At 40.8% G+C, this 24,559-nt stretch overlaps 1 protein-coding gene across 4 annotated transcripts in view; it reads left to right on the forward strand.

Annotated features, from left to right (window-relative positions):
* Nucleotides 1-24,559, forward strand: part of KIAA0930 (KIAA0930 ortholog) — a 98,314-nt gene that overhangs the window by 42,450 nt on the left and 31,305 nt on the right. For 3 of the 4 annotated variants that reach the window (XR_011338071.1, XR_011338072.1, XM_069864619.1), the window contains exons 3-7: nucleotides 16,377-16,484; nucleotides 17,741-17,818; nucleotides 20,518-20,619; nucleotides 21,132-21,272; nucleotides 23,051-23,245. Coding sequence is in view for 2 of the 4 variants with exons in the window: in XM_069864619.1 (XP_069720720.1) it covers nucleotides 16,377-16,484; nucleotides 17,741-17,818; nucleotides 20,518-20,619; nucleotides 21,132-21,272; nucleotides 23,051-23,245 (624 nt within the window). In the remaining 2 variants the exon portion in view is untranslated. The remainder of the gene's footprint in view (nucleotides 1-16,376; nucleotides 16,485-17,740; nucleotides 17,819-20,517; nucleotides 20,620-21,131; nucleotides 21,273-23,050; nucleotides 23,246-24,559) is intronic. The other variant, XM_069864635.1, reaches the window with a different exon arrangement.

Below are 24,559 nucleotides of genomic sequence, written 5' to 3' on the forward strand. Positions count from 1 at the left end.
GATTTATCAAATGGTTTTCAGGTTTTGATGGCTGTCTTGGGTGATTAAAAGTCATTCCTCCTTGTGTTTGTTTTTTTTCTTTTCTGTGCTTACTGGAGCTGAAGAATGTCAGCAATAACATTTAATTTTAAGTTGAAGTGTAATAGAGGATAAGCAGAAAAAAACTGATGGGATCAAGATTAGCTATTCTGTTCAGTTTTAAGGCTGAATGAGGAGGGCTTCAGGTGCAGGTAAGTCACAATAGCTTGAAGTAATAAATCTCACAATTTGGGGTATTGGTAAGCAATAATGGTGAACTTCTCTACCAGTGTAAATTTAATTTTAAAAGGCCATTTAAATGATCTACTTCATAGACCCCCTTATCTAAGTGACTTTCTGTTTGCTTCTCTTGTCTATATCAGTAAACCATGCATGTGTGGGCGAAACAGCAATTGTGCTCTTAATATGGTCTATGCCAGGACAAAACTGCCATTTCGGATTCTGGGCTATATCCATTACACAGCCTCTTGGATCCCAGAGAAGTGCATTCAACCCCATGTTTCCTTGGCATGTCACAATAACACTCTTGCAGTTTTTCTTTCGAGTTTTGAAATACTACTCTCAGTGTCTGTAAGCGAAAACCACAGACCCCATCTGTCAGGGTCTGTGCAGGCAGGGCACTGTGAAGCATAGCTTTTCTCAAGGTTAAGGGATTTAGTAGGCTTTTTAAAGGTGGAATCCCCTTGATTTATCACATTTTATATGCTGTTAAGTCAAGACTCAAAAAAGCTCTTCACTGCTGCTTCACACACCAGCTGATGTGACCTACTGGAAGATGTAAGCCCTGATCCTCACTAAGAGAGTCCTTTACGTTGCCAAAACCTACAGCTTTAAAAGGTTCAAGTGGTTGAACTTGGGATTCTGATTTTTAAAATGGTATCACATCAGGATTTAATATCTGTCTTTTCCTGGTGCAAAAGGCATTTATAAAGGATTTTGCTTTGTTACAGCTGCAAGCTCATGATCTTTCTGTAGAAAGAAGCTTTACTTTCTCATGGTGCTACGGAAGATGCTAGTATGATGTTAAGAGACTACTGCCAAGTAGGGAAACTAAGGTAAAACCTCAGTGATAGACCAGAAGAGCTAGCTTCAATTAACCCTTTAGGCTTTGCATTATGCTTTGTCACCTGAAAAAGGTGCTGTATTTATATGGCAAAGCAATAAAAAAGATAAATTTAAGACACTGTTGGTGTATGTTTTTGAGCTTGCCTCGATTCTGGAGTAGGTCCTGTTTTCTTCAGCATCCTATAAATGTGAAGGAGTAGAGTTACTGCCAAATGCATGGGGTAGTCATTCGGGCTCTCAAGGCTTCAAAAAGCTGAAGTGACTGATGTTGTGGCTGCAGCTTCAGGAACAGAACTGAACTAGAGCCAAGGTTTACATGTTTGCATGCATCTGGACCTGTGACACAAGAAATATTGGCTGTGGTGGGAGACCAGTTAGTTTCCAAAGCTAACTGGCTTTAGGCACATGACTCCCACTGAAAATCACAGCATTTTCATAGCTGAATATCTAATTCACTGTCACCATCTGTCTGGTTGGACGATTTGACAACCTGAACTCAGCATCTCACAGAATTGTAAAGATCTTACATTGCTCAGTCTGTTACACCTTTCAGAGCAGTGGTTTTTGTAAGCAAACAGGATGTCTCCAGAGGAGCCGTTTGGTATACTTCATGGCAGTTCCACGTCACCATGCAAAAGAGAAACAAATAGCCAAAAAATGCATCTTTTTTTGCCGAATAAATTCTCTCCTTGTGCATGGGTAGTATGTGGGAACAAACAATGATTGCAGCATGTGCAAGTCAGTACAGAGACACAGCTGTTCTTCCTTAACTCTTCTGTTGTGCTAAGTTTGTGGAGGTGTTGCAGTGAGTGGCTTCTGCAGAAGAGGACATCAACACATTGCTTGAAGTATTTTGAAGCATGAAAAAGGAACATTGATACTATCAGTTTGGTGTTACGATTTTCTGTAAGGAGCTCAACATCTTAAGAACAAAAAGTTGTGTGTTCTTTTACAGTTATCCTGAGAAATTCCTGTGCTTTCTCCTGCTGTTTTGCTGATGCTTGGTTGTCTAAATACATAAACATGAAGTAGCTGCTACTTAATAGCCTCTGCTCATGATGCATTTTTTTGCAAGCCCATCTCCATTTTCTGTGTGCTGTGACAGAATGCTTGGCAAAAGGAAAGAGAATACTACTGTCATAGGTGGTTCAAGAACACCTCTTTCCCACACAGAACAGGGTATGGCCATCTGTGACCTGGAATATGCTTGTGACATACCTGGCAGCCTAACGAGTATTTGGAGTGGAGATGTTTTCACACTCTGTCCTGTTTCCAGAGTTAATTTGTGTCTGAGGCAAAGGAAGCATGCAGCTGAACATCCTCATAGTGTCACAGTCTGTAAATGCCTGACTCAGAAACGGGGTGTGAGCTGCAGGGGCTTTTTTAATGAAGAGCTTTTTAATGCTTCCAGTCTCTGAAGAACGCTCCTTAAGCATTCAAATAGGGTGACAAGAAAACTAAGATCAGAAGTGAATTTAATATGAGTTGCACTGAAACATGGCAGCCCTGAGTCATGTCATTGAGAAGATTCTCTGTTCTCTGCAGTGGAGAAAATTTCATTGGGAAGAAAAGAAGCCCAAGCCCAGTTCCCCCATCTGATAGAATTTTAATGAATAATTCAGTATTGCAAATGTAGTATATCTGAGTCAGCAGGGGAGCGAGGGACAGAAAAACACTGCTAGGCTGGTTTGCACACTCCAGAATAGCTTAAAGTGTCTGCGTGGAGCTCCCTGAAAGACTCATCAGGGTGCTAGTTCAGCAGAGCCCTTACTGGTTTTGATCTGTGGGTTATGCAGTGTCAGTTTGCTCATTAGAGGTGTGAAAATGCTTGTGTTCAGTGTTGAAATTCATATGCAATTGTATTGAAGCTTTGGAATGTTGTAATCAAGTGCCTAATACCACTAGCAATTACAACTTCAATGTCTAGTGTGTCCACCAGGATCCCTCTCCCCTGTCCATACCCCTTACCCCATTTTCTGATCAGTAATCCAGGTTATGCATTTCCACATCCAACAGAGATTGTTTGAAATAAAATCATAGAATAGTTGGGGTTGAAAGGGACCTTAAAGATCATCCAGTTCCAGCCTCCCCCTGCCCTGGCCAGAGACACCTCCTCTCAGACCTGGCTGTTCCAAGCCCCATCTGACGTGGCCTTGAACACTTCCAGGGATGGGACATCCACAGCTTCCCTGGGTGATCTGTGCCAGTGCCTCACCACCCTCATCATGAAGAATTTCTTCTTTATGTCTTGTCTGAATCTTCCACACTCCCATTTAATATCATTCCCCCTCATCCTGTCAACACAAGCCTTTGTAAAAAGTCCTTCTCCAGCTTTCTTGTAGGCCCCCTTTAAGTACTGGAAGGCCACTCTATAGTCTCCCCAGAGCCTTCTGTTCTCCAGGCTGAACAAGCTCAACTCTTCAGCCTGTCCTCGTATGAGAGATGCTCCAGCACGCTGATCATCTTTGTAGCCTTCCTCTGTACCCATTCTAATGCTTCATATCCTCCTTACGTTGAGGATTCTAGAACTGGACACAATACTCCAGGTGTGATCTCAGGAGAGAGGAGTACAGGGGCAGAATCACCTCTCTCGACCTGCTGGCCATGCTTCTTTTGATGCAGCTCAGAATATGTTTGACCTTCTGGGCTGCGAGCACATGTTGCTGGTTCATGTCAAGCTTCTCATGGACCAGCACCCCCAAGTCCTTCTCCTCAGTGCTGCTCCCAGTCATGTAATCCCTCACCCTGTATTGAAACTGCACATTGCCCTGACCCAAGTGTAGGACCTTGCACTTGGCCTTGTTGTACCTCATGAGGTTCACACTGGCCCACTTCTCCAGCTGGTCCAGCTCCCTTTGGATGACAACCTTTCCTTCTGGTGTGGCAACTGTGCCACTCAGCTTGGTGTCATCTGCAAACTTGCTGAGAGTGCACTCGATCTCACTGTCTATATCACTACTGAAAATGTTAAACAGCACTGGCCCCAGTACAGACCCCTGAGGGACACCACTTCTCATGGATCTCCATCTGAACATCAACTCGTTGACCACTACACTCTGAATTCAACCATCCAACTATTATCCACCGAACAGTCCACCCGTCAAATCCATATCTCGCCAGTTTAGAGAGAAGGATGTGGGGCACTGTGTCAAAGGCTTTACAGAAGTCCGGATGGATTACATCCACTGCATTTCCCATGTCCACGGGTATGGTTACCCCATTATAGAAAGCCACTAGGTTGGTCAGGCCGGACTTGCCCCTCGTGAAACCATGCTGGCTGCCTCTAATCAAAAAATACAATTAATTATTAACATTCTGTGATCTTATCTCCCATATCTTTACTGCTGCCTTCATTACTGATGTAGCATGATTTCCCTTGTTTTGCTGACTGTATTCCGCAGGGGGTATACTACATGTTGCTTCAGGCACTTGTGCTTTTTTAGGGACAACTTCAGGAGGGCTGGGAAATAATATTACAAGAACAAGGTAACAGTGATCAATCTGTTAAATCTGAAGATATTGGTTATTCTGTGGTCTAGGGCCAGGTTTGATAATGCTTAAATAGTCATGCGTGTGTCTGTGCTTTCAATTTTTGGAAGCTGATTTAGCAGATGTATGGAGCGTTTCAGTTAGGGAGTGAAAGTTCACATCATTCACAGAGTACAAGTGTCAGGTAGCAGGTAGTATTACTTTGTCCGTATCTCACAGTGATTTCTTGCATTGCTGATACTTGCCAGCATGTTGTAACTTGCAGCCTTGTCTTGCTTAGCCACAGCTATGGTAGCTTTCCTGGTGTTGCAGCTATGCTGGCAGAGAAGTTTCCACACCTTGTGTGTCTTATGCTTTGTGTGTTGTTGCTTTACCCCCTTTTGTTTGATGAGCATTATAAAGCATTCAGACTGCTTCAGTAATTTAAACAACTTGCTCTTTTCTTATTTTTAATCTCTTACACCTCTTCTCTTATTGCTAGAATTGCAAAGAAAGAACTAGACTTTCTGGTTTCTTTTCACATAAATAATTTCGGTTGTGGTTGGTTGAAGTCAGCTTTTAACTGTGATTTCTATTAGCTTTTTCTCAATCTTATAATTAAATTACTCTTCTTATCACTTCAGATTCCATTTATTCATGTACAATATACAGATACTGGAAACGGTTAGATGTGTAGGCTTATTAGATGTACAGGCTTAAGTCTTTGTTTTCCACGAGTGACTTGTTGGTCCAAAAGGAGGGATGTCTTGTGCTCATTGAAAAGAATGAAACAGAACATATTTGGTAGGAGTTCTTTGTGATTAAGAATTACTTTTGCACAAGCTATAAGCAATTTTAAGGTAATTTCTTTAAAATTGAACTATAAACTTATGTAATAATGAAGAAAGAAAATGAGACTTCAGTGAGAAAACAGTCTCAAGGCAGTGCAGAATCTGAAAAACTAGTGTTTTGTATGTAGCCTCAAATTAAGGAGACAAACAATGTTTTCTGCTACAGATTGAAGTTCAAAGGTTACAGGAGTGTGGTTTTGTCTTTGAAGAGGAAGGAAGGTGGTGTTTTAGCTGCCAACTGATGCTATGGATTGCCCTGCTTACCTTTTACTATAGTCTCATTAGAGATAAATGGGGTCTGACTTTAGAGTTTACAGTTCAGTTCAGACCTAGTCATAGAACAAAGTGTTCTTTGCTGGTAGCTACCTGTGAACCTCTGCTCCTGATTAGTATGGATTGGAGTAGGAGCTGTTTCTCTTGCTGCAACATCTTTCATGTATCATCCTGCAGCTTGGATGATGAAAAAGGATCATAGGATCACAGAATCACTAGGTTGGAAGCAACCTTTGAGATCAAGTCTGACTGTACCTGTCCACTACTAAGTCATATGCCTAAGCAGTTCATCTGCCCGTCTTTTAAACACCTCCAGGGATAGGGACACAGTCACCTCCCTGGGCAGCTTCCGCCAGTGTTTGATAACACTTTTGGTGAAGAAGTTTTTCCTAATGTCCAATCTGAACCTCCTCTGGCGCAGTTTGAGGCCCTCTCATCATATCACTGATCACTTGGGAGAACAAACCAGCACCCACCCCCCTACAACCTCCTTTTAAGTAGTTGTACACAGTGATAAGGTCTTTCCTCTGCCTCTTCCATGCTAACTCCACTAACCTTCTCCACGGCTCCTTTTCCACCTGCAAACACCCTTGTGTGTCCTTGCCTACAAATACATGCAGCATTTGAAATAAATCTTCCAAGTTCAATGTTGATGGTAAATGTCAGCATGGAGTTTACAGAGGTAGGGCATAAATACTGCTTTTGGGGATGATCTGGGCTGCAAAGTTTCTTGCCTGCATGTCATGGGTGAGTAGCAGAAGTTAATAGTCATCCAGCGTTTCTCATCTAACAAATGGAAAGGGGAGTCCAAAGCTATGAATGGGCTCTCCTGGTAACTGCATCATGGAAAAGTTAAACAACTGCTGTTGGGTGTGCAACTTGTCCCATTTGGACATTTGAAGGAACCTCTGCAAGACACTGGGTTCGCTGGTCCGGCTTATCCAGATATACTAGAAAGTGCTACCAACTTTTTAGATAATTTACTATTCTTTCTGTCAGTTCGGCTTTTGATTATACCGAAGTTGTACAGTCAAAGTTTGAAGTAATTAATATCAAAGCAAATATTTAGGAAGTTGATGTTTTTGTCTGTAGCTGAGCTTTGCCTCTTGCACAAAACAGTAAAGTTACTTTATTGGAGTGTGCTTTGTTTCAGCTTTGTAGCTAAGGTGGGTGTTGTAGCTGCTGGGCATTATGCTGCCTTTATGGGGGCACCAGAGAGCAATTCTAGGAGGATCGAGTGCAACTTCTAAGTAATTAATAGCATTGGGAAAAAGGGAAATGGAATTCTGTTTTGGAGTGCTTTCTTCTCAAGGATTGGGTGCAACTTCTAAATTATAAATCGTATCCTGGAAAAGGGAACTGGAATTTTGATTCAGAGGTTTTACTTCTTGTTGTCCTCTACAGTTAACTGGCAGTGAAAATTACAGTAGCCATAATCCTCAGCAGAAGGTTCTATCCAAGGTCTGAAAGCATCTTTCTTTTTTGTTTTAGTACATTGTTGCATTGTTAAATACAGTTGTCCCCTTTTAGCTATTATCTTGGACATAAATATTCAAGGCAAGGCTTATAACGTGATCTATCATGAGTGTTGTTGTCCCTCCTAAAGCTTCTCTGTGTGACAGGACTAGGGATGCACCATTCCCATAGGGATTATCTGCATGCTCCAGAAAATACCAGACTTCTTTGATTTTCTTCCTATTTATTAGAGACAGGTCTGTCGATGCCAAGCGGATGAGTGAGCAGATGGATTTTCATGGGTGACTTGGTCAGATCAGTTCATGTTGTCTTATCTAGTGTATATTTTACAATGATGCTTGGCAGCCTGGTACAAAACAGAAAAGCACTGCTTCATATACAGGTCTGCTATTGTGACTTCTCCTAGCTTGTTAAATACATGAGACCAAAGTCTGTGGAGGTTAGAGTAGTGACCTCCATGCTGTTCATGGTGGTTCATTCTCTTGTTCTGATTAAATGTCCTATTTCTGTGCGTGTCACTGGAGTCCTGGCGGCTCCCGGGATACTGTCTTTTCCTTCTGCATTGTATCATGTTGTTGATACATCCTAGTATGTAGGCAAGGAAGCAAGGAATGATCTGCATCTCAGTGCTTTAGAGGTGAGGAGTCTTTGCCCAAAGAAACAAACACTGTTGTAACAGCAGGTTCACACTGCAGGGAAATTTGGACATTTTCTGGCAGGTCTGTCTCAGTGCAGCCAACCTTGCTCTGATGAGCTGGAGGTACTAAAGATGGAGACCTTTTAAAGATTTTAGTGTTTGTCACACATATTTGTATTACCACTGGGTTTCAGGCAGCAGTCTTGTTTTCCACCTTTTGGGTTTTTTATGAATTACCTCCACTCCTTCCCCAAGAGCAAGAATCACTGCATTCAAACCCTCTGGTGATCCTGGTAGCTCTGGCTCAGACTGACTCTATCTAGTATCTGCTAATCTCAGACCTGATGCCTGTTGATAAAAATACCATAAAGTGTTCAGACCCAGGTAGAGTGCTCTGCATTAAATCAGTCATAGAGCTCATTAGGGTTTTTTTCTTTAATCGTATTTTTTAGGTGCAGTAATCAATATAACCCTGCCTTTTTGCAATCACCACTGTATTAAATCAGCTTGAAACATTTCAGAGGCTGATCCAAAATCTAAAATTGCTACACCTTTAAATTATATTCTGAAAGTTAAAAGGGAGTGTGCATGTAATTTTATTCTTCTGGTTAACAGTGTTAGGACCAAGCTTACTGGGATTTGAAATTGGATCTACAGTGAAAGTAAAACAGGAGGGGAATGCCCTTTATAATTTGCATTCTAATGGAGGTCTAATTCTATCAGAGGATCTGGATTTTTATCTTAATGCCTTTTTTAGGACCCTTCTAAGTATTCCAATAGCTTATTACAGCTTGATTGCTGCCTCCAAAATGCATTTGTATCAATGATAGCCTTGGTGGCACTAGTCATCGACATGATGCAGAAGTTGAAGTACATTGAGCTTTGAGAATCCGTTGAAGGTACTGTGTTTTCAGGTTGCTGGAGAGCTGAGTTTTGGGAGTGAGATTTGATGTCTTTGCGTAGGTTTGGGAAAAATAAGTTAGTTTTTGTGTCAAAAGGAGCCAAAGATGACTAGTTATGACCCAGGGTTTGTTCTTGCTGTCTGACCAATTGGTTCTAATAAAAAGCTGCTCTAGTCACAGTTTCTCCTTTACATCAGTACAATAACACTATCGGTGCTGTATGAAGTGTCTCAAATTACTTGTATGTGTTCACAGGATCCAGAAACAAAAGGGGTTTGAATGTTCTGCCCAGCTTGGGAATATAGTTAGAATTCACATTAACATTGTAGTTATAGTTAACTGTAAGTTATTTTTGTCCTGACATGGCTTGATGGCTAGTCTTTAGCGTTTAGCACCACTTCTTTGTTGTACTTCAAATATTTTTTCTAACTTTTAAAAAGACATATTTTATTCCCTCAAGATAAAAGTCTTATTGTGATTGTTTATACTGGTGAAATTTATCTTCTTTCATGGTCCAAATCTCTAACTAAATGCGCTGTGCAGCGTGGTATTTATCAATTGCATAGGAGTCTTACATGAAAGCAGCTGAGTATCACACCTGCACGGATGGGCTCTTCTGTTGCCCTGTGTTCTGGAGAACCAACGCCTCTCTTTGGAGAGGGTCTGGATGGGGTACATGTGTCTGTGACTGCCTGCAATTTGTGAAATGACTCCTTACTTCCAACTTGACACATGGTGCTGCTGCTGCTGTGTGTGAAACTGCTTAAATGGAAGATTTTAAGTGGGAGGAAGTAAGCAAGTGGTTGGTAGGTAATGCAGAAAAAAAGACCAGAATTAACTAAGACTGTGTTTGGAAGTGTATCTGAAGTATAGAACAGAAGGACAGTAGTTCCTTTGGTTAATGAATTTAGAAAGACTATTTGATTTGGTTAGTATTTAAGATACCATTTTGGAATGATACCTTTTTGCTATTGGAAATACGAGTAAAAGGAAATACATGGACAAATGTGAGAAAGATGCTTCTAATGTTGAAAACCACTAGGCTTCATAATGGTCTTTTAAAACTTCACTGGTGGGGGCATGCTAGGGATTAATTCTACTTTTTTTTTAGAAGATGGGGCAGTTTTTGAAATAAACTTTTTTTTCTTTTGCTGGTTGTTCCTGACCTTCTCAACCAAATGTATCAGTGTAAAATCCTAAAAATCAAATTTTCATCTCTGTAGTGCAGCTGGCTCTGGAGATGGTATTAGTTCCTTGCTGAACTTGTATTGTGGAAAAACTGTTGAATTTATTCACTACTGATCATCTTCTCCCTTTTCCCGTTCAACCTCCTCCCCTTTACTGTTTTTTAGTGAATGTGGTATGTAAAAAAACCCCTGCAAAGTCATGTTACTACTAAACAGACCTGTAATCCCGCTAGACTACTTTTTAACAGCAAACTAGAATCCGCTTTTGTGCTTCTCATAACCCCTCTTCTTATTACTCCATGCTTTCCATGCTGCCCTGCAGACAGCCTGTATCGATTTTTGCTTGTAGGTTTCTTTTCAGGAGTTTTTTAAAGGCTTATGCACTAAGCTGTGCAAACAAGGTCATTTTTGGTTCACACCCATCTCATCAAACTGTTCTAATGCCTTGGGAACTGTATAGAATTAATGCTCTCCTGAGAGCAGGTTTTCTTAGGGGATGTGCTAAATGTCTGGGTCATATTATTAATTTCAACTAAAAGGATAAGTCGTACTGGGAGATTTTGCGGAGCAAATAGGCATGATGGGAAAAGTACCCAGTTTATCACAAAGATTTTAAACCTAGACTGGGATCTCGGATGCTTTTTTCTTGATTTTATATTAAAAATGTTCCAGCTCTTCAGCAATACAAATAACATTTGTTGTATTGTTTTCCAGGATAAGATCTGTGATTCTGTATGACTTCTTTTGTAAAGATAACCAGTCCACAATATATACATCTTTAAAAGATATATTTCTATGAATAAAATACATTAGTGTTCATAGACACTTTTCTCCTGTGCACTTAGGATGTTCCTTTTGTGCAGATAATAGGTCCTGCCAACAGTTTCAGTAAGTGTGTTGTGGGTGGGAGTTGCAGCAGGCAGGAGTAGTTGTGGGGCTCTCCAGGAGCTCTGTTGCTCCAGAGTAGGCACAAGCACTGTGGCACAGAAGCCCTTGAAGTCCTAGGGATGGACCATAGCTTGACTAGTATTCAAGAGCTGTGTCAGAAGGTACCCAGGACATTTGCCATGCATGGAAAATAAACAGGCTGAGAAGAAGCGGGATGAAGGTGGGGATCCTGGCTAGCAGGAGCAGCAAGATGGAGCAGGTAGAGGGGGAAAGGACACTGTTTGGAGGTGTTTGTAAGGAGGTTCTATGGGCATCAGCAACAGAGGTTATAGAATTACAGTGGATTCAGATTTACAGGTGACACACGTTGGTGCTGCATAAATTACAGTGAGGGCATGACCACTGGACTGTGCAGCCTGATCCCTGGCAAATGTGAATCCACTAACAAATATTTAATATTTGTTAATATTTTTAATTTAATTTGTTAATATTTTTAATATTTCAGTCTCAGGAGTGCATACAGACTCTGGAAAGGGCAGGCAAAGTACAAGAGTGTGCGTTATTTAGCATATGATCATGTTGCTGTGCAGAAAAAGCACAGTCCCAAGGGAGTTGTAAAAGCATGTACTGTGTACAGAGTGCTGTGCTGGTACCAGAACCTTCATTACCAGTGAAATACTGTAAGGATGCAAAAGGAGCACAAGATATGCAGAGCTGCCCTGGTTTGAGACCTACTAAGGATGTTCTGTCTGGTTTATTGGAAAGGTTAACAAATGACCAAAAAATCCCCAAACCTGAGCATAACATTGTGGAAGTAGATTGATCATCAGGACAAGTTATCAAAATCAAATATTTTCCTAGGTGCTGTCCGGTCAAGTGTGATTAACTGGGCTTTGTGAAGAAGTAACAAAGTAAAAATGTCTGTGACACATAGGAGGTCAGCTTAGGTGATGTAATTGTTTATAAGGTGGCATAATGGATTTCAGCTTGCTGAAACTGTAAAAAGATCATCATCTTGATTTGTATGAAGAAATATCCAGGTTGGCTGTTGGATTTCATTGGGAATAAGTAATTAGTATGTAAGGCTTTCTATTAATAACTTCTCAAGCTTGCAGGAAGGCATGTCTAATCTGAAGCCAGATAAACAAGCACAGAGGTGAGGCATGGCCAAGTGAATCAGCAGCAGACCTGGAAAAAGACCCAATGTCTCCTGGATCCATGTCTGAGACAGACTTTCTTTTCTTGGGAGGACTCGGCTGTCTGAAATCCAGCATGTTCTCCAGTCCATATAATTTCTTAACTCCAGAAAGCCAAACATGACAACGTGAGTTAAGCCTAGAATATCACGGAACAGTGTTCTGATGAAAAGCATGAGATAACACTAAGAAATTGTATTTTAATTATTTTATATATATGTGTGTTTTGATATATATATGTTATTTTATATAGTGGAAAAAAACCTAGTCTCACATTTATCATGTGATTTTGATGTAAATATAAGCCAGCACTTCTATAAGGCAGGCGTTTCTCTTCATTTAGGAAGTGCTGTGCTCAGCACTGGCAACAGTGACCTAAACTCACATAATGTTTTCTGTTACTGGGAGTACATTGAGATTTTAACAGGACTCCTGTCTGTTGATATCTGAGCACTAAGAGGACAGAACAGCAAACACATTGGTCTTGTTTCCCATGCTGTCAGTCCCAAATGCCTATGATCACTTGAAATTATTCACTTAAATATAAAGGCTTAGTACTTATCCCTTGATTTTTTTGCTTTGGGGTTAAATAACTGGCATCAAGGGATTTTCTTTAAAAGTAGCTACCTCTACAGTATTTATGTGATCTTATAGCTGCAATTCTTAAGCACATGAGTAACCTGAGTAATGGGTCTTCCTGAGGCTTCATGTTTTGATTCTATGTTCTTGACATATATGTTGCTTGTACGTATTACAAGGAAGATAAGCGTGCAGATGCTGAGCAAGCTTCCTAGGGATGTGGGCAAATTAGGTTAGCCTGCCAGGTTGTTTACATTGTGTCTGAATTCTTTGTGTGAAGGTTTTTGGTTTGGTTTAGATTTGGGTTTTTTGATGGTTTGGATGCCTCCTTTATTAGCTAATACTGAACAAGTGGCTGTAGGGTCCAAATGGAGTAATCCCCAGGCTTTCCCCTGTCCCTTGGCTCGCCTGAGACTGTACCGTGTGCCAGTGACAACAGGATCATTTGCTATGAGTTGAACCAAGCCTATTGATTTATTCCAGGTAATACTGCACGGCCACATTTGCCCATCCAGCACCATGGCAGTAAAGGGTAACTGAGGTTAATTTATGAGCTACAGCACTTGCATGGGGAATAGAGTCCCTGGAAAGTGCTGTTTGTTTTGGCCAACCTAGATTCAGCACTTTGTGCGAGGATGCCTTATGGATGCTATTTCTGGAAGAATTGTTTAGAAATGAGTAAAAGAGATGTTGCAGGTAGAGGTGTTCATGAGACAAGGGGCGAGATGTTTTTCAAAAGTGACTTGTAGTGTGGGTGCTACACTGTGAAGTGCATTACCAGTCAGATGGGGAGTGATGGTGCTGCTTGTTATAGCACCCTGGTGAGGGCTTGTGTTTTATAAAGCAGATTCCTCAGCAGTGTAGAAAGTCAGGCATCTGAAACTACTGGCTGCTGAAGCAAACGCTGGCTTCTTGGTGTAACTGCTATTGCCCTAGTGTTGGGTGGGGCTGGGTTCTTCCCTGGGTGCTCGCTAAGGACATTTATGTTGACATGAGCATGAGCTGCAAAACACATCCAGCAGATGCCAGCACTGTGGAGAGCATTTAGAAGTCCATTTTCTGCCTTTCTCGGGTGGGACAAGTGCTACCTCTGTCACTTCTGGCTGCTGATGGCTCCTTCTCTCTGGGAACAGGTTGCTCTTGTCCTGCCCGGTTGAACAGACATCTGTACCCCATGCAGTTTATTGCCTGGCAAGAAAAAGTAAATTCCCTAAATTAATTTCCTATGGAATAAAGTCTCTTGGGGAACAGCCTTGGCAGTTTCACAGTAATCTACTGTGCCCTGACCCACAGCTTGAAGCTCCTGGTACAGGTGATGAAAGAGAAGCCCTTTTTCTGTCATTATTGGTGACAAAATGGTGGGGTGTTCCCTGAAATAATTGTTGTGCAATGGCTTTGTATTTGCTAGCAAGTAGTTGTTCAGTGTGTGAATTAATTTCACCATCAGAAAACATTAGTGGCCGACTTCTCCAAAGGGAGGTTTAAACTTTATCGTTAAGAGATTGTTAAACTCTGGATTTAAAAAAAAAAGCCCCATGGATAAGGAGGCAAGAGAGACTGGGATGGTGTCTGCTGAGCACTCGAGCTCTCTCACCCTGGCATTAGTTAGAGCTGGAGTTCTGCCCTGCAGTTACTCAGTCTTGCCTTCACCCCATCCTCTTGCTGCATCCTTCATTCAGAGACAGGTTGGATTTTTTTTCACAAGGTATTTCTGGAATCTTGCAAATGTGGTGTTTCTGTGCTTTTAGGCAGGAAAGTGCAAATATCACATTTGTTTATTTAGAGGTGAATTTAAATTAGATTATTTCCCTCAGCTGCTCACGTCTTAGTTTTTTACTGTAACTCTCATTAGTTTGTGTGATTATGTCACCAGCAGAAAAGTTCATGGCTAGGAACTTTAGAAGAACTAGAAACAAAACAAGAGAATGTTGATAGGCATTTTTAAAAGATACTTGCAAATTAAAAAAGTGCATTCAACTTTCGTGTTATCTGATGATGGTGGCAACACTGAAATATTGTGTCGTTTCACTGTTCTTCATTATATATCGGTCTTGTAGCTTTATGCTTTCCAGACAATCTGAAATAAATACACAGTTACTATAGGGCTTAATCTTATTTCATTTGATTTAATTCACATATTCTGACTTTTATGACAGTCTGTTTTCTAACAAGTCAGTACTTTACTTCTTTCTCTGCCCTGACCAAAGCAAAAAAAAAGGTTCATAAACTGCCTTGTTTGCAGTGATGTTAACTGGTCACAATATTGCAGACATTATTTAAACATCTGTTGAAGTATGTTACCATGTTCACAAAAAAAAGATTCTTGACAAAAAAAGAGAAAGCAAATGCTTTCGCAGCTGTTCGTCAAGGTGGCACATAGCTTTGACATGTTAAATGTGTTACTTGTCACCCTGCTTTGTATTATGCGCTAGTTTGGAGATTCAGCTGTGCTGCAGATTTTTTTTGTGAAGTATCAAGCTACTGTTTAACTCTGTGTACCACATCAAGTCCAGTTTTATACTGAACCAATCCCAAGCACAATTGCAGGCTGGATGGAGAAGGGATTGAGAGTATCCCTGAAGATAAGAGCTTGGGGGTGCTGGTGGATGAGAAGCTCAACATGACCCAGCAATGTGCACTTGCAGCCCAGAAAACCAACCGTATCCTGGGCTGCATCAAAGGAAGTGTGACCAGCAGGGCAAGGAAAGTAATTCCTCCCCTCTACTTTGCTTTCGTGAGACCCCACCTGGAATACTGCATGCAGATGTGGAGTCCTCAGTACAGGAAAGACATGGATCCATTAGAGCAAGTCCAAGGAGGGCCAAGAAGATGATCAGAGGGCTGGAGCACCTCTGCTGTCAGGACAGGCTGAGAGAGTTGAGGTTGTGTTTACCCTAGAGAAGAGAAGGCTCTGGGGAGACCCCATCACAGCCTCCCAGTACTGAAAGGGGGCTACAGGAAAGCTGTGTAGGATCTCATTATCAAGGAGTGCAGTGATAGGACAAGGGGTAATGGTTTTAAGCTGAAAGAGGGTAGAGTTAGATTAGACATTAGGAAGAAATCTTTTACTGTGAGGGTGGTGAAACACTGGTGCAGGTTGCCCAGAGAAGTTGTGGATGTCCCATCCCTGGAGGTGTTCAAGACCAGGTTGGATGAGGCTATCAGCAGCCTGATCCAGTGGAAGGTGGAACACCACCATGTCAAGGGGCTTAGAACTAGATGATCTTTAAGGTCCCTCCCAACCCAAACCATTCTATGATTCTATGATTTCTCTCAATTGCTTCAATATGTTAGCATTAGTGGAATTGTTTTCTGCTTTCTGGAATTATTTGGGATTTTTTGTTTAGAAGAGTTGTTACGAAAAATGTCTTCTATGAGGCATAAGTTAGTGGACTTCATTCTCCAGAGTCTCCCACCACACCTGGGAACAAGCAGCAGCTACCAGCTAGAGAATGCTGAGCATCAGAGTGATAATGTGTCTGATTCCAAGGGATTGCATTGAGAAGCCTAGATGTGTGAGGATGGCGAATTTTATTTATTACATTTTTGCTAAAACACACCCGTCATAAGAAATAAATGAAGCTGCTGTCCAAAACTGAGATTCCTCTGCACAAACTAGCTTTTCTCCCCTGTTCTTCATATACTGTCTCCCCAGCTTCTACACAAAGCCTAGCATGAGGGCTGGCCCTCTGAGGTCTACAAAATCTGATCCTGGCTGAAAAATACAGGGCTGAAGCGGCTTCTGGTTTCAGTTTTATGTATGCACGTAGGTACCTTCGGGTAATATTTCTCAAGGACATGTAATATTTTCTTAGCAGATTGAAGTTGAAGTTTACCGGAGAGATTCTAAGAAGCTTCCTGGCTTGGGAGACCCTGACATTGACTGGGAAGAGAGTGTCTACTTGAACCTTATCCTACAGAAGGTAACGGTGATGCTTGTCTGGTTTTCATGGACTATTTATGTTAGAGAGGTTTCAGGGAAGGCTTTGATCTGTCTGCTTTCCTCGCTGGCTTAGGGGTTTTGGACATTTCTGGAGCGTAGAAAGAAAATGTGGGTTTGATTTTGCTTTTCAAAGTCTAAATGAAGATAAGCCAAGATGTTTATTTTTCAGTAGAGTCCTAATAGCTTTCCTCAAAAAACTTTAAATATATCCGGTGAAGCTGGGCTGATTTTTATGCTCTGTAATAAAGTTTTGCAAAATGGAGGGCTTTGTTAAGATTAGTAGCTTTTGAGAGTTAATGACACTGTTAGATGAGTAACATTTCCATTAAAGATCACACTACTGGTGCAACTAAGAGAAGAAACTGCTGTGTGAAAATACAGCAAACGAGTTATGTATTACACTGGGAGTTTGCTGCTGCCAACATCAGAACTTAATAAAACTTTTTCTTTGGTGGTGGAAACATGAAAGTAGCACAAAATATTTCATTAATTAGCTCACAGGTTTTTTAGTTATTGCATATGTTATATTGGCACTTAGGGAAGCTGAACATTACTGTGGTCATTTGAGATCCCTTAAAAGTTTTGTTGATTATAATCTCGGAATGAGAGACTGCTGGCTTATTGCATACATCCTGGAAAATAAATTGTTTTCATTGTCTCTCCTTCCTCCCAAAAGTCTCCTTGCAAAACTTCTCTGCAGAGAGCAATTTCTGCCTTTATTTGATGCTGAGTAAAACCAGAATCCATTTGGTACAGTCAGAGTTCAAAGAAGCTGTTACAACTGGGCATTGCTGTCCCAATCTATCACACTTGCTCCTTACAAGTTTTTTCAGGTTGTTGGGCAGGCTACAGTCATGGCTTCTAACCTCTCTAATGTGTTGCTTGTGTGCATTAGTGTTTCTATTTTTCCCTTTTCAAAAAGGAAAAAAATTCTGCCTTAAAATGTGCTTGTTAAATGTAAGATGTTTATTCTGACCAGTATGCTGATGTTAAACATTATTGACAGGAGTTTCTTTACCCATAGGTTGTGCACCTCAGCAAACATCTGTACAAAAGAATTTGGTATTACTGAGCTAACAAACACAGGCTTGAAAATTGTAGGAGTTTCAGTGTAGTAAAGACAATAAAGAAAACAGTGATACTGAAACATCTTTTTAGCCAAACAGCTAAAAGAATTAAGGCAGATGTGTTCTGCTTTGTGCACATGAATATTTTGTTTTTCTAACTCTATTTTAGCTGGATTATGTGGTGACATGTGCTGTGTGTACACGCTCGGATGGAGGAGATATTCACATTCACAAAAAAAAATCTCAGGTGAGATTACCCTGTTATTACTGTGCGTTAGAGGCTGGCACCCAGTGTTACTTAGTCCCAAAAACTGTATCGAAACCAGGCCAGTGGTTCTTAGGCTTTACTTGGACAGGTGCATCCCTGCGAAGCGTCTCAAGTCTTGTCAGGGGCATTTCCTACCAACTGTCTAAATGTCCTTTATAGCCCTTCTCAAAAAATTGTAGAAACTTCTGCATGCTTTCAAGATGTATGTCTCTGCCCACTGGATTTGAGAGAGAGGGACGGTGGCAGACAGTGCTGAGGAGGAGGATGCTTAATTGTTAACCAGCTTGAGGGTATACATGAAATTGTATGAGACTCGAGTTATGAGAAGCCTTCAGGGTAAATCTGTAACATAGGGCTGTTACATGGTAGACCATTTACGGATTTATCATTTTATTGTGTTATGAGATACTTGTTTTCTCTGTTAAACTACTCATTATCTCCATCTCCACACCAAAGGCTAACATAGTGAAGTAGACTAAGCATATAGAGCATAGGAAGAAGAAAGAAACCCCAGGCTTCTTCACTCAGCTTTCCAGTGGATCTTGCAACAGATCTCCTAGTTGGCAGATTTTTTTCTTTAAAAGGCTCCTTTTGCCTTTAAAAGGCTGTTTTTCCCAGACATTTCCATTCCCTTAGCTCGTTCAGCTGCTTGTGTGGCCTCACCTAAAATAAACCAATGCTTTCTAATACTTTAATTTTGTTTTACCCTTTTAAAACAGTTGTTGCTTTGCCTACAAACAAAACTAGCAATGCTGATTATTGTATTAGTAGTTTCCGTTAGTTAGGTGTGTAATTCCCTCCTTCTGGTGCTCCTGAGACACGACATTACACCAGTGATGTAAGCCTCTTATTCCTCATTGTGGTTTCCACTGTTTACTAGTCCAAGCTTCACTCGAGTTAACTTCTGCAAAATTATTTTGAGAAAAGTCTGTAATTATTGCATGCAGGTTTGAAAACTAGGAAAATGAGGATCAGAGACCTGCTCTCAGTGCATGTGGGCAGTATTCAGAATAAAGGAGGCTGTGGAGGGGTGTCTGTTCCTCATTCTTAGAGGCTTATACTGTGAGGCTGCTGATAAATATTTTTGTCTCCCCTTTTCTAGGAGAAACTTGGCGCGCATTAAAACATACCAGTACTTAGTAACACTTCAACATGATGAAGTTAATCTCAGGAGAGAGAAAAGATGATTCTATGTACCCTGGAAAGCATATTTGCAGTAGGGCATTTCATTGCACCATTGAGATTCCTAGTTTTAAACTAACAAAAGCCAACTTTTTTGCATCTCTATTACTGCCTCAATGGTTCCTGCTTCAGAAAGCCTGTATTATCCTGTTGGTGTGCAGCCAGATATTGAATAGGTAGATGCCGTATTCAGGCATAGGACTTGCCGTGCTACTCCAAAACTAGGGCAAAGCTACTGTGTTCATACCGGTAGAGTACCTAAGGCACAAAAGTGACGTAAAAAAGGCTGACTTTCCTCTAAATTATTTTGCAGGCCAAACTGGCCTCACAATAAGCTCTCTGCAAACTGTATTTTCCTCTGATGTGTCTGACTGGAGGTTAGTTTTGGTGTTATTTTTGCTTTATATTGGATGGCATGAGAACATGGATGCCTGAAATATGTCCTTGTTTCAGTCATTGGTGCAAGTGTCATCTTTGAGGAGTCTTGTTAGTTTCTAATGCTGTTTCTTGTCATGAACCAACCTTTTCTTTTAGTGACTTGTGTTTGAATGTGCATGTAGTTTTCAAAAGTACAAATAATGTAAAGCAACATTCATTAATATCTGATATCGTACCCTTAGCCGTATATTGTGCTGAATGAGTTGTAGCAAGGGTATCACAAGGCTGACAATCTGGGTGGATTCAGAGCTTTCAACATATTCACAGGGGCTAAGATCTGATAAGTTTCTTTAACTTAAAGCTTTGTTTGTAGACGGAGCTGGAAGCGAAGAGCTCTACTTGGTGTGAATTCTTCTCCCTCTTTACCTGCCTGTTAATTTTGTTGGAATAATAAAATCTAAAGCCTTTATCAACACTGGTTGTTTTGAGGAGTGAGGTTACCAAAGGAGTTCAGGAACTGCTTCAGAGGGAGGGAGGTGCGAGAGGAAGCACAGTGGATAAGGAAAGAAAATGAAGCAGAAGATGAGGGTGAGCAATCAAGTGCTTGTCCTCCTGAGGGCCGTGTTTCCTTTTACTGAGTGATGTTCTTCTTATGGTACTAAGCGAACAATAACAATGAAATTAATGGTAGAAACAATGTTAGATCAGCTACTCCCCAGTAACTTTCTTGCTGTGCATGGTTTTACTTTACAATGTGTTGCAGTAACTTCAAGGCAGCTCAAGGTGGTTTTCTCTCTTAATGAAAAGAATAACCTTTCCTGTACTACAGGATGGTGAGAGGTCAGGTACACACAGTGATATTTACTGTGGAGCAACTAGTATGTGATAACTTGCATGTGAAAATGCAAGGATATCACAAGCATTGTCATTATTGCAGAACGGTCTGTACTCTGAAGTCAGCTTAACTTTGCCAGTATCTCTAGTGTAAGTGAAAATGTTGGCTGACTGAGCCGTGGTGGACTGTGGTGTTTGGTATTGCTTGCTTTGTATTCAGGGCATCCATTGCTGAGCACATTTAGCTGAGATGATATTTTCTTTTTTATCCATGTATTTCTCAGCAAGTGTTTGCATCTCCCAGCAAACACCCAATGGACAGCAAAGGAGAAGAGTCAAAGATCAGCTACCCCAATATATTCTTCATGATCGACAGTTTTGAAGAGGTGAGTTCCTTGTTGCAGCAGCAGAGTTTTGTTCTATTCTAGTCTTATGTCGTGATTAGCTTTTCCTTGTACCTTTTAAACAAATATTCTTGGCTAACTGAGGGTTAGCTTCTAGTAATCCTGGTTTTGTTTTTATTTTACTTTATTATATTTTTAATATATGTATTTTATTTTATTTTTATTTTATTTTCAATTTATTTATTTTATTTTACCTTCCTCTTTCTTTAATGTTTGAAATCTGAGCTTAAGGCTGGATTTTGGCATCTGTTTTTGTCTTGCTTTAGCCCATCATAGGCTGATGTGATAGCTACTTATTCTCAACATGTGATTAGCAATGTGCACTGCCTGAAGCCTGTATTTTGAAAGGCTGGCATGGAGAATACAGCTCCCTTGCATTCTTCCATTTACACTGAAAGTGCCTTGAGCCTAGGAAGAATCATAGTAATCTGAGTATATTTGAACTTGAGCAGCTGCAGTTTGCCTTGAAGTGTTTCATCTTGCATCTTTGGCAGGTTTTCAGTGACATGGCTGTGGGAGAAGGAGAGATGGTCTGTGTGGAGCTGGTGGCGAGTGACAAAAGCAACACCTTCCAAGGGGTGATTTTTCAGGGGTCTATCCGCTATGAAGCACTCAAGAAGGTCTATGACAACAGGGTAAGGCACTTTTGAAAAACAACATCCTTTACAACAATAATACTCCGACTATGGTTTTTATTTGCTGCTGACGCTTGTTAGCTTTTTGTCCTGTTAGATCACATGCATCATAGTCTTCCTTTTTGGCTTTGAAAGTTACCTGAAAGCTAGTGCTTTTGGCCCAGACAGCTTGAGAATGTTCAGATTAGGATGTTTTGCTCTGGTGTTTGCATGACACAGGAATGGATCTGAATAACAGAGTTCTAGGAGCCCCTTCTTTTTTTGAAATGTCATAGATATTTGTAGTTACTTAAGAGAAGGCATGTTTTTCAGGGAGATCTTAAACTCTGAAAACTACTTTACTATATGTAAAACGTGTTTTCCTTAAGTTGTTTTGTACTCATCCCCCAAAAAACCCAAACCCAACCCAGAAAAACACAACACAAAAAACCCTGCCCTAAAACAAAACAATAAAACTCACCCAATGCATACAACCTCCCCAACAAATAAACAACAAAACACCACCAGTATATGCTGTGATGTAAACTTCATTTCGCTGTCTTCCTGCCCTTTTCAGGAGAGGTCCTGAATAATTTCCCTTGCCCTTGTTGTAAATGTGAGTAGTTTATACACTTATAGTAGTTTATAAACTTAAACCAGTTTTTTGAGAGAACATGAAACTGGAATTGTTTCTCTGTCCCACTGTTATCTTATGGCCTCTCACGATCAACAGATGTGTTATTAAAATACATGGGAATGCAGTTACTAAAGTTGAAGTAAGAAAAAAGCCTTGCAGTGGAAGGACAAGATTTGATGCAGTAATGTCACCTCATATCCTAGGAACATCCTGTTTGACCATGCTGCTGCTTTACATTGTCATATGAAATAAAATTTAGGTCTTCAAATACACAATTATAACCAAAGGAAAAACTTGAAAATTTGCCTTTCTTTTAACAGAACAGAAGCAAGCTCTCCATGTTTTTGATGGTTACTTGATTTCGGTTGCGTCCATTAATTCTTACTACAGTATGAGTTGTGTTACCTGATGAGCATCTTGCCCCTTTCAGGCGATAAGCTGCTGAAAGTTGTGATAAACCACTTAAACTTATGGATAATTCCTACTTATTTCACTTGGCAAAACCTTGACTATTTTTATATTATCCTGTTCCTTTTTTCAGTTCTCAATTAAGTTTTCAGTTCAGTTTTGTTAACTGGGAATTGAGCCTTCTGTCTGTTGAGAAGGTTCTGTCAGGGTTTTGCGGTGAGCAATGTGATGTAGGTTAGTTGTGTGTTGGGGCTGGTTCTTTATGCTTTGGACTTGACAATATGGACACAAAAGCGTCTCAATTGACTTGCCACAAAGTAGTGCCAGAATTATGCAATGCCCTTTGCTAGTTTGGGGCATCTTATGTGTGTGCCAGTTGCTTTTTGAACGTAAAAGAGCGTCCCCACACAGGTCAAGCTGTGCACATGCCTGCTTGTGCTGTGGTGTGCCACGTTGTATGGGTTTGAATAAAAGAAGTTTTATTTTGTCTCAGTATGCTGTTGGATAACTCTGCTGAAGAGTTAGCTGAAGGAGTTGATTTTCTCCAACCTCTGTTTCTGTATCTGTGAAATTGCCTCTCGTTTGGAAATCACTTGAAATTGTGGCTTAAAATGCTTCTTAAGAAGCAAGATAATGATCATTACCCATGATGTTTTTGAGTAATTCTTAGATAACTGCTTTCAGAGAATATTATTTTTTTGGAAACATGGAAATAATATTACATGGTTTTCTCTCCTGTCTTGATGCGTTGTAGGTGAGTGTTGCAGCTAAGATGGCTCAAAGAATGTCTTTTGGCTTTTATAAATATAACAACATGGAGTTTGTCCGAATGAAAGGGCCACAAGGGAAAGGACATGCGGAGATGGCAGTGAGCAGAGTTTCTACTGGTGACACTTCACCATATGGGACAGAAGAAGATTCAAATCCAGACTCCCCAGTGCATGAGAGAGTAAGTAGCAGATAGAAAATACTGACTTACAGTTAAGCATTAACACAGTTTGTTTCAAAGCCAGTAGATGGATGGAAGCTGGGATTAAACCAAATCAAGGTTCTGAACTTAGTTTCCCTGTGTATATTTTGAAATTACGTAGCATATGCAGATGGATTTTTAGTGGTATCTCTTGAGCAAATGCTGAATACAGATATGACTGATTCATTCGCTTCTGGAGGAGTGTTTTGTTGAAACAACAGCAATGTTGATGCCAGGGCAAATGATGATTCTGCTTGTTTTCTATGAAAACTAATAGATTGCATTTCTTTACAAGATGGGATTTACTGAGAAACGTGGAATTTCATGTATTATGTAGGTTGCTTGCTGAACCTCACAGGAAATGTTTCTGTTAGGAGATATTGCCACCAGTAAATGCTGCCAATGTGAAGCCTGTATAATACTGAAGCAAAGATTATGGATCTAGATACAGTACCATATTTATGCGTATGTTTAATAAAGGTGCAGTAAAATACCAGTATAATTAGTCAATAGATGCTGCTTTTGCACTTGTTCAGTCCTGAGCCTTTTTTTACATTATGGCATTTTACCTAGGTAACAGAGATTAAGCAACATGTCTTCAAAATACCTGCACAGATGTGTTGTGACCTGGGCTGGGTAGTTCTTGAAGGATTCTTGTCTTGTTTCCTGTGTAATCATAGAATCATAGAATAGTTTGAGTTGGAAGGGACCTTAAAGATCATCCAGTCCCAACCCACCCTGGCATGGGCAGGGACACCTCCCACTGGATCAGGCTGCCCAAGGCCCCATCCAGCCCAGCCTTGAACACCTCCAGAGATGGGGCAGCCACAGCTTCCCTGGGCAACCTTCATCCTCATGGTGAAGAAATTCCTCCTTATGTCTAGTCTAAATCTGCCCCTCTCCAGTTTATACCTATTGCCCCTGGTCCTATCACTACCAGCCTTTGTGAACAGTCCCTCCCCAGCTTTCCTGTAGCCCCCATCAGGTACTGGAAGGTCACTATAAGGTTTCCTGGAAGCCTTTTTGTCTCTGGGCTGAACAAGCCCAGCTCTCTCAGCCTGTCCTCATATGGGAGGTGCTCCAGCCCTCTGATCATCCTTGTAGTCCTCCTCTGGACCTATTCCAACAGTTCCATATCCTCCTTTTGTTGAGGATTCCAGAACTGGACACAATCCTTCAGATGAGGTCTTACAAGAGAGGAATAGAGGGGCAGAATCACTTCCCTCAACCTGCTGGCCGTGCTTCTTTTGATGCAGCCCATGACATGGTTGGTCTTCTGGGCTGCAAGTGCAC

This window comes from Phaenicophaeus curvirostris, chromosome 1 (genome assembly GCF_032191515.1).
Source record: "Phaenicophaeus curvirostris isolate KB17595 chromosome 1, BPBGC_Pcur_1.0, whole genome shotgun sequence".
Classification (NCBI taxonomy): Eukaryota; Metazoa; Chordata; class Aves; order Cuculiformes; family Cuculidae; genus Phaenicophaeus; species Phaenicophaeus curvirostris.